This window comes from Prosopis cineraria, unplaced genomic scaffold, assembly GCF_029017545.1.
Source record: "Prosopis cineraria cultivar Desert tree isolate PC_DT_omini unplaced genomic scaffold, ASM2901754v1 PC9, whole genome shotgun sequence".
Taxonomy (NCBI): domain Eukaryota; kingdom Viridiplantae; phylum Streptophyta; class Magnoliopsida; order Fabales; family Fabaceae; genus Prosopis; species Prosopis cineraria.
This window is the reverse complement of record NW_026555340.1, coordinates 1,879,878-1,900,236: the sequence shown is the minus strand read 5'-3', so window position 1 is coordinate 1,900,236 and position 20,359 is coordinate 1,879,878. Positions and strand designations below refer to the sequence as shown.

Below are 20,359 nucleotides of genomic sequence, written 5' to 3'. Positions count from 1 at the left end.
CATTATAGTAGGAATAAACATTCCTTAGCCTCTGACACTTTCCTTTTATCCTACTTGGAGCTAGTGCCCGTAAAATATTAAAAAAAGAGTGGGTACAACCACTCAATAATCAATGTAAGCTAATATATGTTCATGAAAGTCAATTAATCATATATATGCAAAGTGGGCATACAAATATAGGAATCATAATCACTTTCATACGTAGCACATTGTAGTCATAATATTATCAACCATATGACAATTATCAATGAAATGCATGATCAATAACCTCCCTTATCACCTCCTCATACCTCTGACTAAAATCATGAGCTAGATGATAAATCAATTGTAAAACTAGAAAAGATTATATTATATTCCTCTCAATAACTTGCAATATTGTTGATCAAAAATAAAAGTATTTAGTAATGACAAACATCGATAACTAAATTATCAACAATTGTCCAAAATTTACAACAAATGAAAGTTATGGTGCATATAAATTGCACTACATAAGTTGAAGAGCTTATTAGTTCAATGGCCTTCTATATTTTAGGGAACCAAGGAGTCAAGGGTTCAAATCCCTATTAGCACAATTGGCTGGAATTTGACCATCATTGCCATTGCTAGTGCCAGAGCTCCGGCTACCAGTGGTGGCAGCCTCTTGTTGGCATGATGGCTTTGGTGACTGGGGATGGTGCACTTTTGAAAAATACAGAGACAAGGATATTTTAGTAATTGACACTTAAAATTTGGCAGTTTAGGGCGCTTCAACATTAAAACTGCATCCATATCATATGTTAATCTGTTTCATATTGTGACAAGATAAATAAAGGGAAACATACCAACAACAGTAGTCTCGTTTCAGGTATACTGCAAAGGTAGAAAGATCACATCACAAAATGGGAAGAGAGGAACTCAACTTCCTCGTGAAAGGTTGAGCATACTTGATTTCTCCTTTTCATTTAGAGATGTATATTATTTCCTTTGACAGATAATAATTTTTAGAAAAATATCAAATTTGAAGGATAAAAGTACTAAACCTGTCGTCGGGTTGAACTTCCGGCAACCGCAACACCACCACCCAGAGAAGTCAGTAATCCCAACATTTCCTTTCTTTTCATTTCGAAGCGATACATTTCTGTTTTTCAAATATAAAATAAGACATTATTTGTTAAAACAATAAGAGTGAGTATGTACAAGTCAGTTGACACCACATTGCCTCCTCCAATCCTTGAAAAGAATCATGTGGTGTCCTTCCATTTCCACACAAAAATTGAGTATTTCCCGCCTTCAAGAAGGTTGTCTCATTTTCTATTTTCATATAAATTGTCTGGTAAATACCTTGATCTGACATGCACATCCAGCTACATGCACTAAATTGTCAGAACCAACACAAGCATTTCTCCAGTGTTAGTAACAAGGTTTAATGCACAATGCATTCTGCTGCCTCTTCCAAGCCTATGCATCTGGCTCATAAAGCCATGAGAATCCCACAAGATGCAAGAGTTAAAATCTACCAGTAAACAACGAATAAACATTGCTTATTTCCTGCAGCTCCTGCTTAGCTTGGCTTCTTCAGAATGCCATACTACCAAGCATCCCTAGATTTATCACCTAGATGATCAAAAGCATCCAGAGAGTTCTCCCTCGAAAACCTTAAAGGACGATGATTCCCATTCCTCAAGCTCACTGATGTGCCTGTCTTCTCTTCATCCTCTGATGGTGTTCCTGATCTGGATTCCATTTGCACTTCCAGTGATCTATATCTCGGTCCACTTGATCTCAAGCTCCTCATATTTGAGGATCCCTTAGGAAATGGTGCATAAGCAGGTCCTTTAGGCACCAAAAAGTCCTTAGGAAGAGAGTCCATGTCCATTAAGCAATTTCGGGATTTTGCATCAGCAATCAATGCAGCCCAGTCATCTGACAGTACCAATGCATTGGCATTTCCCATGACCTGTATGTAATAGAACACTTCAGTACCAACCAAATATGAAAATGTAAACAAGAATCTATCATGAAAAACACATTTTCAAGAGATCCATACCCAAAGAGCCCTTCTTGCACGGGTAAGGGCAACATTCATGCGACGAATATCAGCAACAAAGCCAACCCCATGATTGGACGCACGCACACAAGACATTATAATCACATCACGTTCTTGACCTTGGAAAGCATCAACAGTGTTAATATATATATCCTTCCCTTCTTCTGAACTCAAGACTTCTTCAAACTCACGCTGGAGGCATTTCAACTGCAGCTTGTACGGAGTAATTATGCCAACACTGATTTTTCCAATGCCCAAAGATTTCAATGTTTTCTGAAGATGTTCATACAATCGAAGGCAAAACTGTGCTTCATGTAAGTTTTGATATGAAACTGATCCACCCCTGTGAGACTCTCGCCCATGTCTAATATCATAGAATAAATATGGTCTCAGTAAAGGGTCCTTGTAGTATGCTTCATCAGGCAACTTGACCACACTTTCACTATCAGTAAGACGTCCTTGGTAAAAGTAACTAGAAGGGAACTCTCGGATCTGAGGATGCATTCTATACTGCACAGACAACAATATTGTTGGGCATCCTGCATGCTGGAACCTTTCAAAAAGACTCCTACTATATAACAATGTTCCAGCTGCCTTGCTGATAACTGTGGCAGGAAGTTGCTGGGGATCTCCAACAAGAACACATCGAGCTGCACCAAGAGAGAGAGGAGGAAGAATTGCCACCTCACTGGCCTGAGCTGCCTCATCAATGACCACCATATCAAAACCATGGGTAAGGCGTGAGAACAACTTACGACCACTGCTAGAGACAGTAGTAAAAACTATCTCAGCCTCATTCGCAAAGCTTGCCTCAAGATTAGCACGGGCCTCTTCTAAATTGAAACTACTACCAGGACGGAACCTGCTTTCTAAAATAAGAAGGCGAGACATCTCTACCAAAACTTTATCCCTGCTTTCAATGGCAGCTGCAAGGTTTTGTAGCAATGCATTTCGATTCTGGTCCCGGGCCATGAGAAGTTCGGGGTCAACACCAACAGACCCTTGTGAACGAACAGCAGCAGCAGCAACATTTAGTTCTCTTTGAAGACAACTTATCTGCTGAGATAATTGCGCCTCCCGATTCTTTAACTGATGCATCCATCCTAGAATTTCTTCACGGCTCTTGATCAGAAGTTGTTCAGTCCTACGCTCAACAGAAACTGCCTGTGCAGCACGTGTTTGAGAATCAACCCCAACTCGAGCCACATCAGGCCGATAAACTTTCATTTCTCCATCAATAAATCCACGATCAAGAACACGTGCAAGAAGCTCATCAGTGGCAGCATTAGAAGGAGCACAAACCAACATTCTTGGTTTCGGGCAGAGTTTTGGTAGAGTACGGAAGAGATTCTGGTCCATATTTTGAAGAACTTCATCAATTGAGCCTGCAGGCACATTTTCTGAATTGCTCTCATTAGCCTGCTTGTAGCTTTCAGGAGCTAGTTTCTTAAGCAAGGAGGTATAGTAATGCTGATACTGCACCAGGTGGATGACATTTAGCATTCCCCAGACTGTATGTGTCTTTCCTGTTCCTGGAGGTCCTTGAACAAGGGTAAAGGGCCAAGGATCTTGCCTCTTCATTGTCCCACTACTTGTACCAGCAGCAGTGTGCATTGCGGCCCATCGGATTGCAGAGAGCTGGGGCTCATTGAAGGTTCGATGCAGATGCTCAACAAAGTTCTGTGTGAAACAATCTGGCATGGTTGGTGTCTGCTGCTCATATTTTGGGAAATGTTCAGAACTTGGCTGTAGAATTGCAGTTTGCATCTGTAAAATGAGAAATGATTAATGATTAAGAACTATTAAACCATGCTGGTTAGATATCAGAATGGATTTCAGCTTATACCTGCACATTTAAACGATGAAATGCATGTAAAGCAATATACTCCCTCTGTGTTGTAGCGAGAGAACCAAGCACAGTAAGGTACCAGATGCTTCCAACTTGAAGCTTTCTTAGGATATGATCATCATCAAGTCTGCTATAAACAACAACCATAACCAAGGATGTCCATATGAAAATTTACCAAAATCAGAAAGGGATCCATAACGGCAGAATCACCTGCTAGGATCACAAGAGTCCCCAACATAATAATGGAGAATTGCACCAGGTGGATCACGGGTATCTATTGGTATGTGTCGTCTGATTGTACCCACTACACGTCCAGTAATTTCTGGCTCTCTGTCATCCTGGAAAGATGCGCTGCTCCTCTTGGCTCTGACTGCTTGACAAAATCAAACGATCAAAATAATTGAACTAGATAATTTTATTAGAACTACTACTAGATATAAGACAACAAACCTGAACCAGGTCTAGGAGATGATAAAATTGCAACATCACCCTCCTTGAATGTCCATTTGGATTCATGTATTGGAAGAACTTTCACGTCATACCAACCTTATCACATGAAGTGTAAATCAAATGAAATACAAAAAATTTCCTTCATGTAAGGAAAAAGGGGAAACGATTAACAAAAATAGAAATAAATTCCAGGTTTTTATGTTGCAAGGATGGAGGAAGAAAATGAGTAGACTTGAGGAGAACAAAGTTTTTCAGCATAAAGATGGAAAATGGGTTAATATCAAGAAGTAGCTGACAATGAAACAGTCAAGGTGGAGACCCAAAAAAAAAAAACAGCTGATAAAAATTTAAAGCATCACTCTATCATAAACTAGGATGGTAAAGAGTACCTCTTTCTCTGGGCTCATTGGCCTTCACACGCACCATTATATGAGTATCCCTTGATACTGTTTCTATTAACTCTTCCCATGTACTGTATAGCTGAGCACGGCATTCCTCAAAAAGCAAAGGCTCGAATACTCTAACATACTCTTCTAATGATTCAAATTGGCCCGGTACACATTGCAGCTCAGTCTCCCCTGATTCACATTATCTCCAATCACTTACCAAAAGGAATCAAAACATAAACTCTATAACAGTACTGAGGAATATTGAATTGGTAGCTAGAGGTTCAAAAAAAAAAGGTTGGAGTCTAGATACAGTTAAAAAAAGAAATGGGTAGAAGAGAACGTGCATCTCAACTAATATTCAAGAATATTTACAATAAAAAGCCTTGACCAACAAACATAATTAAAACTTGCTAAAATCTCCCCATTGGTATTTTGCCCACAATCTCTTTAATATCCTGATAGGACCCAAGATAGGTAGAGAGAAAGAAAGAAGACAAATCTTTTCACCCCTGGTATTCAAAAGAAGAAAAATCTTTATTAAAATATGAATCACAATCTAACTTCATAAAGAAGTAAAGATGAAGGAAAATCTCTATTAGAATGAGCAAGGATCTTAAACTCATGCCACTAATAAAACCTAAGGAGAATCTCCCAAAATTACAATGAATCTCAAAATCTACTCCCTCTCTCTAGTAGCTTCTGCCTTATTCATAATATAAAAATAGATATTAAATAATAATAAATAAATCAGAAAACAATGGACTAGATCCTAACTAACATTGACTCAATAAGAATCAAATCTTAGTTGAGATATTTATAAATAATATCCCTTTATTATCTATGACAAAATGAAATAACAACTCTTAAAAATATGCAAACAAACTAGTCGACTACTTTGTCCACTTTCAACCACAATCCTATAATAGACGGCACTCTATCATAGCCATCCCCTTTTCTAGCCTTTTATAACTATAAACCTTATCATCAATCTTACCAATAGAACAATGGTATTCATCCTTTTAAACTAGAATTCAATGTCCCTAAAGCACTGGAACCAGCGTTTTGCCAGTAGATGCAGTGCATATTCAAGGCATCTAAGACAGTTTTGACCCATGTACAATTGAAATTCGTTCACTTTCGATATATAGGTATATGTGCGTTTGTGTGTTCAATCTGCTATCTACATGCATGTAAAAGTATCATATACCTTTGAGAAGGTTGACTTGTGACAAAAAAAAAAAAAAAAAACTCTAGAAAAAGCAACCAGAGACTTTAAATGGATATCGAGAAAAAATATATATTGTTTTTTATTTCTTTTTTTAATAAATATAACTTTTTATTTCTATTATGAAAATGTTAAATAGAAACTCTTACACAATTACTTCAGCCAAGGTAACTAGTAAAGAGCTAATTGATAAACATTATGAAAATGAATGAGTCATACTATCTAATGAAGAACACGTGACGCACACATATATTGTGACTGAAGTAACAGCTAAGAAAATTGAGTTAGACAACCTAAAACCATGGCTAGTCAACAGAATGTTGAGTTGGTACAACTAATTTTCAAAAGTGGCCTTTATAATAACTGTTGGAACTGGGCTTGCTTAGGCCCATTAGAAGTGTCTGACCAGTTCCCAATACAACATGATTATTAGAATATTTTCTTTTTATGTTTTATATCCCCAAATATATGGGATTTTCCCGTTTTAGTTTTGTTGCCTGATACGACCAGATTTGATCATACCTCCTGCACCTATATGTACTCGATTCTTCTTCAATGAAATAAGAAGAAAACTTACTCAAATACTAGTATGGTATCAGAACCATGAGTGGCGTGATGGACTATCGCTTAGCACTGGGCTTTCCGACGTGGGTCCTTGCCACAGATGTAGATCCTCTGGCTAGTGGGGGATCATCATCTTTGCGATCGAACTCGGCAGTGATAGATTTGTCTTTGCGATCAAACTCAACAGGGGTAGATGGTCTCTCCTCTACTGTGATGGGTTCATCCAACTTCGCTCTTCACCTCATCTCGCATCATCTACTGAACACTACTATCTCTAGTGGCCCCGAAGCATGTTGGTGATCATACATGGTCAACAAAAGGAGTGTTACCTAATGTGTATTCCTCCTCCACTAAATCCTGCCAAGTCCACATATGACCAATGGTGTGTAGAGAATAATTTGGTGATGGCTTGGTTGATTCACTCAATGATGCCAAAAATTAGTGAAAATTATATTCTTTCTATCCCTGCTAAGGACATATGGGACTTAGTCAAGACAATGTACTCTGTGAAGGAGAATACGGCAACCATATTCCAAGTCAAGCGCCAACTACGGCTACTAGTTCAAGGTCGTCTCACTATTACTCAATTCTTTAGTGCACTAAAACGTTTATGGCAGAAAATTGATCTATACAAAGTCCATACATGGTCATGTACTAAAGATGAGTTATACTACAAGCAATTGGTTGACCGAGAACCGTGTTATGAGTTTCTTTTGGATCTTAAAGACTCATTTGAAGATGCTCGTGGCTGAATTATGAGTGTTAAACTATTGCCGACACAGGAAGAGGTCTTCAACATGATTAAATGTGAAGAAAGTTAGAAGGTACTTACTAAATCTCACACGGGGTCTTCTTCTATCTCCATTTCTCCCTCTCTAGACGTCTCGGCCTTGGCTGTTCATGCAACACAAGAAGATTCTAAAGGGAATAAAGCTGGTCATTGGTGTGATCATTGCCATAAAAAGGGTCTCACTCGAAAGGTTTGTTGGAAATTACATGGTAAGCCCTCCAATCAGAAATCGAGAAGTGATAGCAAAGGCATGATGGTGGGACCAGCCCAATCAGATAATGGGTCTTTAAGCCCAGAGGAGCTTCTTGTTCTTCAAAAACTCTTAGACAAACATGGTAATCAACCTGCTCCTCCTTCTAGTGAGACGCACACCCCTTCTGTTACTCTAGCACAAGCAAGGTACTGCTCTTACTCAAGCACTCAGCAGTGCTTCTTCTTCTTCTAAAAATATCTAGATTGTAGAGTCTGGTGCTACAAACCACATTACAGGTTACAAGGTGCTTTTTTTGCATTTACTGAATTCAAAGAACATAATATGGTGGAAGTAGCTAGTGGGCAATTTGCTAAGGTTATGGGAATGGGAACAGTGGTCATTTCTGCAAACATAGTATTAAGAAATGTTTTCTATGTTCTAGAAATTAAGTGCAGCTTGCTATCTGTGCATAAAATTGGGCATCAAATTAATTGTCTTGTTTTCGACAAATTTGGGTGTGACTTTAGGATTTGGCTTTGGGGGGAATGATTGGCAATGCTAAGGAGTGGCGTGGACTCTACTATCTTCAACGAAACTTACCAAAAGCATGTATTTCTCGTGACCCTACCTCTTTGTCTGTGGATGATGTTCAATTGTGGCATTCTAGGTTAGGCCACCCTAGTCTTAGCTACTTGCAAACTTTGTTTCCCAATATTAGTAATAAAATTATTGCTGATTTCCATTGTGAAATCCATCACTTTACCAAACAAACTCACAATTTTTATCCCAGTCATTCTTACAATCCCACTAAGCCATTTACTCTCATTCATAGTGATGTATAGGGTCCATCTAAAATTGAAACTAATTCCAAAGCTTGCTGGTTTGTTTCTTTTATTGATGATCATATTCAATTAACTTGGATCTTTCTTATGAGGAATAAGTCCGAAGTCTTCTCTATTTTCAAAAGCTTCTACACGTTTGTAAAAACTCAATTTCACACTAAAATCCAAATTCTTAGGAGTGATAATGAAAAGGAGTATTTGAATTCTCAATTTACAGAATTTTTTAACCTCCATGGTTTACATCACCAAACATCTTGTGCATATTCTCCTCAACAAAATGGGGTTTTTGAAAGAAAAAATAGGCACCTTCTTGAAGTTGCTCATGCACTTATGATGCCTGGCAATGTGCCTAATCATTTTTGGGAGGATGTTGTTCTTACCACTGCATATTTACTAAACCTCATGCCTTCCAAAACTTTAAATTTTTCCACCCCTCTTCAGAAATTTCCTGAAAATTTCCCTAATTCTCCTTTAATTTCTTCCATTTCTCCTAAGGGTTTGGCTGCACCACTTTGGTTCACAATAAAGGAGGAGGCAAACTTGATTCTCGTGCTTTAAAATGCATTTTTGTGGGATATTCTTCATCTCAAAAAAGCTACAAATGTTTTTCTCCTTCTAATAATAAGGTTTATGTGACTATGAATGTCACATACTCACATTTATTGAAAATCAGCCATTTTTTCCCAAATCACCCATTTAGGGGGAGATGACTTCTGAGATCTCTAAGTATGAATGGATCATTTGTGAAACCAAGCAAGATTATTTCACTAATTCTGACCAGCTTGAGCCACATACTTCTATACCTCCACATCTTCAATCAGACTTGTTTTCCGCATACACTTCACCTCCAAATTCACCTTCAAATTCTGAAAACAGCCTAGAAAATTCTCACTCACTACCTACCAGCACTGAATCTTCATTCACTAGGTCCAGATTTCAAGACATCAGTCCGTTTGAACCTTTGAACCTCATTTCTGAAACAAATTCAGTTGACACTATGATGGCAGAACCTTTAAATGCATCTGAACAGCAACTTGGTGAGTATGAGTCCATTGCTACAACAAGTCAAAGTCAAGAGTCTGCACCTAAACCAAGTCTTGAAGACTTATACTGGCCGATTGCCTTAAGAAAAGGAAAAAAGAGTTGCACTCAACATCCCATCAGCAGGTATGTTTCATACAAGAAGCTGTCTCCTCATCTAAGAACCTTTGTTGCTAATGTTGAGAAGGTCAAGATACCCAATAGTTATGAAGAAGCTGTAACAGATCCAAAATGGAGGAAAGCTATTGATGATGAACTACAAGCTCTTCACAAGAACAAGATGTGGAAGCTTACTAAGCTACCTGAGGGAAAAACTATTGTGAGCAATAAGTGGGTCTTCACAATCAAGTATAACTCAGATGGAACGATCAATAAATACAAGGATCAACTAGTTGCTCGAGGGCTCACTCAAACCTATGGCATTGATTATCAAGAAACCTTTGCTCCAGTAGCTAAACTTAACACTGTTAACGTTTTGTTATCTATTGCTACAAATTTGGATTGGCCATTACATCAATTGGATGTTAAAAATGCTTTCCTAAATGGTGATCTCAAGAAGGAAGTATATATGGAGGTACCTCTAGGATTGAGAAATGTGGGAAACTCAAATAAAGTTTGCCAACTTTACAAATCTCTCTACGGACTAAAACAGTCTCCAAGGGCTTGGTTTGACAAATTCAATCAAGCAATAAAGAAACATAGATATACTCAATGTCAAGTAGATGATATCCTATTTGTAAAACACTATGGTTCAAAAATCACTGCTCTTATTGTATGTGTGGATGACATCATCCTCACAAGAAATGATGCTGAGGAGATTGTCAACTTGAAGGAGAAACTAGCTGCTGAATTTGACATCAAGGATCTTGGAAATCTAAGATACTTCTTGGGCATGGAGGTAGCTAGGACTGAAAAAGGAATTAGCATGTCTCAACGCAAATGTGTTATTGATTTGCTAAAAGAAACGGGAATGTTGGGAGCTAGACCAGCTCACCAGCACATATACCTATGGAGCTTAATCAAAAATTGATGAATAGGCTAGATGGTAAAGCAGTTGACAAGGAAAGATATCAGAAATTGGTGGGAAAATTGATCTATTTGTCCCACACAAGACCTGATATATGCCATCCTGTAAGTATGGTAAGTCAGATCTCTAGTAGTTCCCAAACTGAAAATATGATGGCCGTGTATTGGATTCTCAAATACTTGAAGAAAATGCTAGGGCAAGGCTTGTTCTTTGAGAAGGGTAACTCTAGAAGCATAGATATGTGCACTGATGCAGATTGGGGAGGTTCAAAAAATGATAGATGCTCCACTATTGGCTATTGCTCCTATGTGTAGGGCAATCTTGTAACATGGAGAAGCAAAAAAACAGCCCTTTGTATCAAGAAGCTCAGCTGAATCTAAATATCGAGCATTATCCTTAGGGGTGTGTAACTCCGCCTATGTTTATAGCCGGTCCCAAGCCCGGGTAAAGGAGGAGGGTTGTGTTAGGCCATCAACAGCCAATGTAAAAATTTGTTGAATCTATCATGAACATGGACAATAGACGTTATAATGTTAATGCTAGGTCGTTGCCCGTAAGTAACGCGCTGCATGGCTCGAGTACAGTGATAAGTGAGTTAGAGCCGCTGCATCGGCGCCCGGATGTAGTGTTAAATGAGCAAGGGCTACCGCGTCATTCTGGACGCACGCGGCTAAAGAAGTTAGTCCATAAGAGCAAAATTAGATTTGGTACTTGGAATGTTGGGACATTAAATTGTAAATCTGTAGAGGTTGTAGGGGTTATGATTCAAAGGAAAATCAATATCATTTGCTTGCAAGAAACAAAATGGCGTGGAGAAGAAGCTAAGGATATTCAAGGTTTCAAACTTTGGTATACAGGAAAAGTAAGTGCACGCAATGGAGTAGGCATCATTATAGATAAGGAGTGGAAGAAGAACGTTGTAGCAGTTAGCAGAATTGGAGATAGAATTATTTCTTTAAAAATGATAATTGGACGTGAGACTGTTAATATTATTAGCGCTTATGCGCCGCAAGTCGGGACAGAAGCCAGTCTTAAGGAATTATTTTGGGAGGATCTAGAGGGGTTGATTCGACACATACCACAGAGTGAAAAGATTTTTATTGGAGGAGACTTTAATGGGCATGTCGGGAGGGAAGCTGGTCAGTATGCGAGGGTGCATGGTGGTTTTGGTTTTGGAGAGCTAAACAATGAAGGACAAACTCTTCTTGATTTCTCATTGGCGTATGATTTTAAGATTGCCAACACTTGTTTCAAGAAGAGAGATGAGCATCTCATCACTTACAAAAGTGGAGCCTCAAGGTCGCAGATTGATTTTCTTTTGGTTAGGAACACAGATAGAAAACTTTGTAAAAATTGTAAGGTGATACCCGGAGATGCTGTAACGACACAACATAGGGTCCTAGTCCTTGATGTGTGTATTATGAGTAAAATCCAAAAACGTCGACAAGTAGTAACACCAAGGATTAGATGGTGGCAATTAAAAGGTGAGAAGCAAGATATTTTCAAGCGAAATCTTTTGGATAAAGGAATTTGGGATTCTCAGGGAAGTGCTAACATTATATGGGAGGATATGGCTAAAAAGATACGGGAGGTTGCAAAAGTAGTTTTGGGAGAATCGAAAGGTTCTGGTCCGAGAGATAAGGAGTCTTGGTGGTGGAATAATAGTGTACAGGACAAAATCAAGTATAAGAAGAACTGTTTTAAAGCCATACATTTGTGTAACAATGAGGAAAATTGGGAGAGGTACCGTATGGCTAAGAAGGAAACTAAGAGAGCTGTGGGTGAAGCTCGTTCTAAAGCTTTTGAAGAATTTTATAAGAACCTTGAGACGAAGGAAGGAGAGCAAAATATTTATAAGATTGCCAAGAGTAGGGAAAGAAAATCAAGAGATCTAGAACAGGTAAGGTGTATTAAGGATGAAGAGGGAAGAATTTTAGTTACAGATGATGAAATTAAAAATAGATGGGAGACTTATTTTTCTAAACTTTTCAATGATGGAGAGGATTCATCTAGTAACTTGGAGGATTTAGTAACTGGTGAAGGAGAACAAAATTTGTCATTCTATCGAAAAATACGTGATAAGGAGGTAAAGGAAGCTCTTAAGAAAATGGCAAATGGTAGAGCCAACGGACCTGATTGTATATCTATCGAAGCGTGGAAATGTTTAGGTGAAGAAGGGGTGAGATGGTTAACTAAGTTATTTAATGTGATTTTACGGTCCAAGAAAATGCCTGATGAGTGGAGGAGAAGTACATTAATTCCTATTTATAAAAATAAAGGAGATATTCAGAATTGTACTAACTATAGAGGGATTAAACTCATGAGCCACACAATGAAATTGTGGGAGAAAGTAATTGAGCACAGGTTGAGATTGGAGACAAGTATTTCTGAGAATCAATTTGGTTTTATGCCAGGTAGATCAACTACAGAGGCGATTTATCTACTAAGGGGATTAATGGAAAAGTATCGTTGTAAAGATAAAGATCTACACATGGTTTTTATTGATTTGGAAAAAGCTTATGACCGTATACCAAGAGAAGTGCTTTGGAAAGCGTTGGAAAAAAAGGGAGTACGGATTGCTTATATTAAAGCCATACAAGATATGTATGAGGGGGTAAAAACTAGTATAAGAACGCCTAGTGGTCAAACAAAGGATTTTCCTATAAAGATTGGACTACATCAGGGATCATCTCTGAGTCCTTATTTGTTTAACTTGATTTTAAATGTTTTGACGGAACATATTCAAGAGGAAATCCCGAAATGTATGCTCTTCGCGGATGATATAGTTCTTATAGCAGAGACAAGAGAAGAGGTTAATTGCAAACTTGAGTTATGGAGGAGGACATTGGAGTCGAAAGGTTTTCGTCTGAGTAGAAGTAAGACGGAATATTTATATTGTAAATTTGGTAAAGGACTATTCGAAAATAATTTGGAAGTGAAATTGGGAGATCAAATTATACCTCAAGTGGAAAAGTTTAGATATTTGGGAGCCATTATTCAAAATGATGGCGAAATCAGTGGAGATATTTCACATAGAATTCAAGCTGGGTGGTTTAATTGGAGAAAAGCTAAAGGAGTTATTTGTGACCGTAAGGTGCCTAATAAACTTAAAGGAAAGTTTTATCGTACTGCTATCAGACCGGCAATGTTATATAGTAGTGAATGCTGGGCTCTAACGGGACAGCAAGAGCATAAAGTTGGAGTAGCAGAGATGAGAATGTTACGATGGATGTGCGGACATACACGTAAAGATAAAATTCGAAATGAGCACATACGCGAAAAAGTGAGGGTGGCACCTATTGAGGAAAAAATGGTAGAAAATCGGTTGAGATGGTTTGGGCATGTACAAAGAAGACCAAGGGAGGCACCAGTGAGAAGAGTGGAACATATAACTTTGAGTCCGATTAAGAGAGGTAGAGGAAGGCCTAAGAGAACACTCTTGGAAGTTGTTGAACGTGATCTCTTAATTAATAATATTTCTAAAAGCTTAATAAATGATAGAGCACAATGGCGTCTTGCAATCCATGTAGCCGACCCCACCTAGTGGGATAAAGGCTTGTTGTTGTTGTTGTTGTTGTTGTTGTATCCTTAGGGGTGTGTGAAGGAATGTGGCTCATTAGACTTCTAAGAGAGTTGAAGATGGATGTAAATTCTCCGATAAAGGTTTGGAGTGATAACATGTCAGCCATAAAAATTGCCAAAAATCCGATCCAACATGATCGAATGAAACATGTAGATATTGATCAACACTTCATCAGGGAAAAAATTAAGGACAAGATAATTGATTTAGCATATATCCCTTATGGTCAACAAATTGCTGATGTGATGACAAAATCATTGACTTAAGACAAGTTCGAATGATCTAGAAGCAAGTTGAGAATGATTAATATCCACTCGCCAACTTAAGGGGGAGTGTTGGAAGTGGGCTTGCTTAGGCCCATTAGAAGTGTCTGACCTAAGTTACCTAATATTGATTATTAGAATATTTTCTTTTTATGTTTTATATCCCCAAATTTATGGGATTTTCCAGTTTTAGTTTTGTTGCCTGATACGATCAGATTTGACCATACCTCCTGCACCTATATGTACTTGGTTCTTCAGTGAAATAAGAAGAAAACTTACTCAAATACTAGCAATAACCAAATGTTGGTTTACATGTATAGGCTACAATATGCAATTGACATAATGAACATGCTAGGTGGTCATCATTTTAATTAACATAACAAATTGAAGTAAAGCTCTAGATCACCCAGAGAGCCATAACACGAGTCATATGATGGTCAATTGGTTACATGGATAACTGTGACTATCAATTTTGAAACCAAAACTTAATTTTAAAATTTAACTATCACTATACTTGGAAGTATCTTGAGTGTTGACACTCACAGAGCAATAACAGAAGGAAGGAAGAAACACTAAAGGTGTGTTTGGATTTTAGTTTGGTATAATCGGTTATGACAAAAATTGATTAATATGATTGGTTTTGATTATAATTGATTGCATTATAATGTGATTGCGTTTGGATATTATTTTCTTGAATTGATTTTGATAAAATTAAACATATTAGCATGACTTTAGACAAAATTAATTTTAGATGTGAAAATTACAATAAAGGACATTGTCTTTTATAATAATGTGATTAAATCTGTTAAATTTTATCTAATAAATAAAATGAAATATGTAATAGCTATAATTTTGACATGCAATGATTAACACACACACACACACACACACACTGATTAACAAAAGCCACCAGTTCACCCTGAATCAATAAATTTGAATTAAATGGATAGTTGGTATTTAACACATACATACATACATATACATATCACCCATCCCTCTCTTATGTTGACCTACCCCAAAACACCACTGCCATTCGACAATATCAAAAAGCACCATTTTTCAGGGTTAAAATTGGAGAGTTAAAATTACTCTGACAACAATAACAACTCCAAAGTGGTAATTGATTCTCAAGCTGCAGAGAATAGCTTCCTTCACAATGGAGGTTTTTAGCCAAGCGTAATTAATGAAAATTTTGGGGTGTTTGGGTTTTTTTTTTTTTTTTTTTGGGGGGGGGGGGTTGGTTAAAACCATGGTTTTGATAGGCATAATTGATTAATTGGGGGTATTCAAACAGGCACTAACATAAACTAGAAACAACTTGAGCACAAGAGAAATTCAAATTCAAATCCAAAGAGATCATAAAAAGAATATGAATAATAACAAAGCATAAAATTGCACCAATAAACACATTCATATACTCAAATCAAATAATATATATTCATGTACTTGATACCTGGGTGATGCCAGAACTTTTCGCTGGTCACCTCTCGTATAAGGCGTTCTACTGATGTATCCTGAGGCACAGTGTTCACAGGAGTTTGCTTCTTGATAGAAAAATGTTTTTTGTTTCCAAGCTTCGCATCATTAGAGCTCTGACCAGGCAGACCCAACTTCTTACTCAAAACAGGCACATTCTTTTGCTGCCTCAAATCTATTGGCTGTTTCCATGAGTTCTGTCTTGGAACAGGATGCAAATTGACGCCTGTTGAAAGTTCATTTTCACTATTTAGCCTCTTAGGCAAACCTATGAGTCCAGAATTATCACCATTACAGTCAGATTTAGGTTCATAAGTATCATTATGGGTGCCACCTTCACCAGAAGATATGTCAGCCTGTTTCTGATCCTTTACTACTCTAACACGATCAACTGGTGCAGGAATATTGCGGACTTCCTTTACAACACACTTTATAGCAGATGATGGGACAGTCTGCCTTCTTGGAGTTGAGGTTTTAATAGGACCTGCTTGCATGGCATCTTCCATATTAAGAACCACAATCTGTCTATTCCGTTTCTTTCCCAACATTTCCTCTTTCCGTTGGTCTATCTTCCTCTTTCCAGGATTATTTGCACCTTTAAGTGCATGCACTGCTTCAATACCTTTCACTTCTTTTTGTTTGGGAATTGAACTAGTTTCATCCTGTGCATACACTGAAGCTTCACCTTTTACTCTGTACTCAGAATTTGGCATATCATTATTTTTTTGTTCAACGCCACCAGATTCAAGACCAACAGAACCATGACTATTCTTTTCATCAGTTGCACTATCAGAAACTTTAATATTGTTAGAGTTACTGTCCACTGCTGCATAAAAACGTCCCTCTGCTGTTTCAGATACAGCTTGCTCTTCTGAAGTTTTGCCTTGATGAAGCAAATTATTACAACCCTTCACATTACCAGAGACCTCAGCATCAGACCATTCCCCCTCTTCTCTCTCCAAAAATTGAGAATTTGCAGAATTCAGTATTTTTGGCTCCATAACTCTCATATCCTCATCTTTACTATTCTTAGATGATAAGTAAGCATTTGCATTATGATCTCCTGATCTCAATGACCCATAATCTCCTTCAGGGATACAAATTGTTTTAGACCGAACAAAAGGCTGAAATCCTGAGAAAGAAGATGCATGTGAAAAGGCACGATTATTTACTATCCCTTGGATACCTGCTGATTTCACAAGCAAGTCAGAAGCATGGAGATTTGCAGATGGGAGTGCCTTTTGAGGCCGGAAGGAAAAGGAATCATCCTTCTCATCACTATCCTCTGCAGGTGGTTCATTGAGATCAAAAAATGGCCTTTCACGAGAACCCATCTTATATGCATATGCTTCCAAACTAGATTGTGAATAAAAACTAGATGAACAGGCACTACTCTTTTATGTTTAAAGAAAAATGTCTATGGTATGCCCAAGACAAATTGAGGTTGGGATCTGCAAGTCAAGTGAAGCAAAAATTAAAATTAATAAATGCTTTAACAAAGGGGAAGAATCAACAGATTTAGTGCCAATGTTTCAAGGAATAAACACCCAACATAAATTCATACAGTGAGTCAACAAATATACAACTAAAAAGAAATTCACATCAAAATACATCTACTAGTTTGGGGAAAATGTTAAAACTCATGTTTTAATAAACAAGCTCTCAAATTCTTCCTCTGAAATGTTATCAAAAAAGGTTGGTCAGGTGCCAGAGCACGACTAGATGTTGAGAACAATCAAACTGATAAATAAAAGAAGATTTCAATAACAAAATCCTGTCAAGATTCAAATTCTAAGTATCCAAATGACAAATCAAATCAGTTTGATAGCACCTCTAGTATAACAAACTAAAGACTCGAGCGAATTTGATGTGCCTATCAACAATGGTCCTAAAACTCCAACCCAAATAAGGGGGAAAAGAAGCTATATTCAAGAATTAGATCAAGAGGGCAGAAGTAGACAATCCCACCTAGGCCATTGAAACATGTCAATTTGCAAAAGAGCAGAACACATTCCAAGCTCGGACAATAACAACTTCAACTCCTTGCCCCTCAAATCATCCTCCATCATAATCAGTAAATTTTCCAAAGGCTAATCCGACAATAAACTGCATATGGTGAAACTACCCATCGTCTAAGGTTTTCATAATCAACAAAGCTCGCTCCACTTCTCAACCCTTCCAAGATAAGCCAACAACCTTAACCAACATCTATATGCACGCAATCCCTTATAAAGATCAACCAACAATTGTTTAACACCACAAGCACATCAGCAATAATGCACTAATCTAATAGTCAGCACTGCAGAATCAGCAATTCTCTTCCTACCGTTATTTATGCTACTAATTCCTATACGAGATATCCATCAGTAGATTATCACGAAAATATATAAAATAACAAAATTAATAACCCACAGAAAAAAAAATCTGATCTATGGATGGGGTGCAAGCAGGGGTGTATGTGGGCTAAGCTGGGCCAAGTATTGTCCTGGCCTGGCTTACAAGACCACCAAATGACAACTTTTCTTATCCAGGAAAGACGCAATTAAGGAAGTTAAAAGGAGAAAATAACTAAGGGAAGACAATGGACAGTAGTAGAAAACACAGTTAATAATCAAATCATATTATCCTCTCCATGTTTTATGTAATTAACTGGGATCTATGATTGGGTTGAACGAGGCGAATGATCTTCCTACATATGATTGAATAAAGCGCTAAATACAAGAGGAAAAATATTAAAATTCAAACATACAGTTTAATTACCATATATTATCATTCAGCTGCCCCAAAGACCATTCACAATATCCGATCACCAAAAAAGTAATACCCACATTCGAATCGGCAAATGTCGCGTAAATCATAATCGGCAAATGTCGAAAATCAGAATTTAACGTGGCGTACCAGTGTCTTGCGGCAGTTTGCGAGGAAGTGATTGGCGAGAAGAGGAGAATTGCATCTGAACAGCGGATAAGAAACAGAAGCCCAGACACCAGATTGCACTCCACCAAGCCGCCAGGCCAGAGGAGAAGACGGCCGGAACAGCCAGTGTCCGACACCACAAGAAGGCGAGGCCAGAAGCCAAGAAGCACTTAAGAGCGAAGACTGAACTTGAGAGCACGAGGCACAAAGGAACGCCAAAAATTAAATAAGAATTTAGGGATTTAGCAGGAACAGGAGCACCCTGATCTGACGCTGAGCCTCCTCCCTGAAAGTCTTAACCAGATTGGGTGAGCGGTAAAGACGCACGATGTCGTTTTAAATACGTCGTCGAAGGAAATTACTTTAGTTTGGTAGCCATATTAGTTGGACAATCTTGCCTTTGCCCAACCTGGCAGCGGCTTTTAAAAAGTTCCTTCGAGAAAATTTTATTTAAGGACTATAGTGACCAGTTAATTTACTCTGCAAGATTTTGGGGTTGAACTTAAATAGATTGCTCTAGCAAAATGACTGAAATGTCCTTCATTGGCAAAAGGAAAAATAGGCAGACTATCGAGGAAAGAAAACTCGCGCCAAACTAACTCGACATGCATTCTGTTATTTCTCAACATTCATGCTAAAGACAGGCTTGTAAATCACGTCATAGCGCATCTTTCTCCTTCTACAGATCGCGCCGTTGGTTAATTTAATGGAGTCTAGTTTTGAGTATTTTAGACAGTTTCATAGGAAGTTGCCCAAATGGAGGATAGAGCTTTAGTAATCATTTGTGTGGAAGCTGGGGCGGAACCAACACAAGATTTCAAGGAGGCCAAAGTTAGATTACACAATCCTAAACAAATGATTATATATATGCACATACACTTCATCCATCTTATTTACAAAGCAGTTTTAATTTATTTTGTTGGAATCAAAAAAGAAATTACAAATCAGTAATTCTTTTTAAATACTTAAAAAGTTTTTCAACTTTGCTTTTATTTAATATACAAACTTTATCAATATATTTTTTCTTACCAACATTTGCCTTTCGTTTGGATTAAAGAAAATAGTTAGGAATGAAAGAAAATTAGGAGAGAAAACTCTTAAAAATAGTTTTTTTTAAAAGTACAATTTTTAAAAATTTCTCTTCTGAGTTTTCTCTTGTCCCTATCTTCTTTCCACATTTCCCTTCATCTTAATGTAATAAAGAAAAAAAATAAAATAAAAAATTAATGATATGCCTATAAATAAGATTAAAAAATTATTTTATCCATGTAAACACTGCATTCTGTCCGGACATTTTTATTTTTTTAAATTTAATAAAAATAATAATAAATAATTAAAACATATAAAAAACACAAAAATAAAATTTAATCCTTTTTAGGATTATATTTTCAAAAAAAATAATGATAATATCTAACAAAATTTTAAAAAAATAATCTTGCTTAAATCTTTAAAAATCTCTCCCAAATCATCCCAACTATTCAAAATATTGGGAATCAATTTTTAAAAGTCAACTTTTTAAATTTGATTGTTTTTCATAAAAATAAATATGCATGTCAAAATTAAATTTTTCCCTCTCTCCCTTAATATGATTAACACAAAAAAGGCATTAAAATAAAAAAAATATAGAAATGGGGTGGGTGAAATTTTCACCCAGCCCAAGATTGCTTCCAGCACAGCCAAAACGAAACAAGCTCCTCGGCCAGGCGTAGAAAAAACAGACACACGAGC

At 37.3% G+C, this 20,359-nt stretch overlaps 1 protein-coding gene across 1 annotated transcript; it reads right to left on the bottom strand.

Annotated features, from left to right (window-relative positions):
* Positions 1-325: 325 nt before the first annotated feature.
* On the bottom strand, positions 326-19,880 carry LOC129319420 (uncharacterized). Its single transcript, XM_054964485.1, has 9 exons — positions 18,614-19,880; positions 15,693-17,166; positions 4,715-4,903; positions 4,326-4,421; positions 4,086-4,245; positions 3,873-4,002; positions 2,027-3,793; positions 1,020-1,936; positions 326-849 (listed from the first exon to the last, which is right to left on the bottom strand). Exons 2-8 carry the CDS (start codon positions 17,047-17,049, stop codon positions 1,568-1,570), a joined length of 4,068 nt encoding a protein of 1,355 aa, XP_054820460.1. The 5' UTR covers positions 17,050-17,166; positions 18,614-19,880; the 3' UTR covers positions 326-849; positions 1,020-1,567.
* Between the last annotated feature and the right edge of the window lie 479 nt (positions 19,881-20,359).

What these genes read in the sequence shown, in the direction of transcription:
- LOC129319420 (XM_054964485.1), bottom strand. Translation starts at nt 17,049, where the DNA reads ATGGGTTCTCGTGAAAGGCCATTTTTTGATCTCAATGAACCACCTGCA. An exon ending in ATCTCCTAGACCTGGTTCAG is followed by an intron (nt 4,246 to 4,325) that starts GTTTGTTGTCTT and finishes TTTGTCAAGCAG; the next exon opens with TCAGAGCCAAGAGGAGCAGC. An exon ending in TTCATCGTTTAAATGTGCAG is followed by an intron (nt 3,794 to 3,872) that starts GTATAAGCTGAA and finishes CTCATTTTACAG; the next exon opens with ATGCAAACTGCAATTCTACA.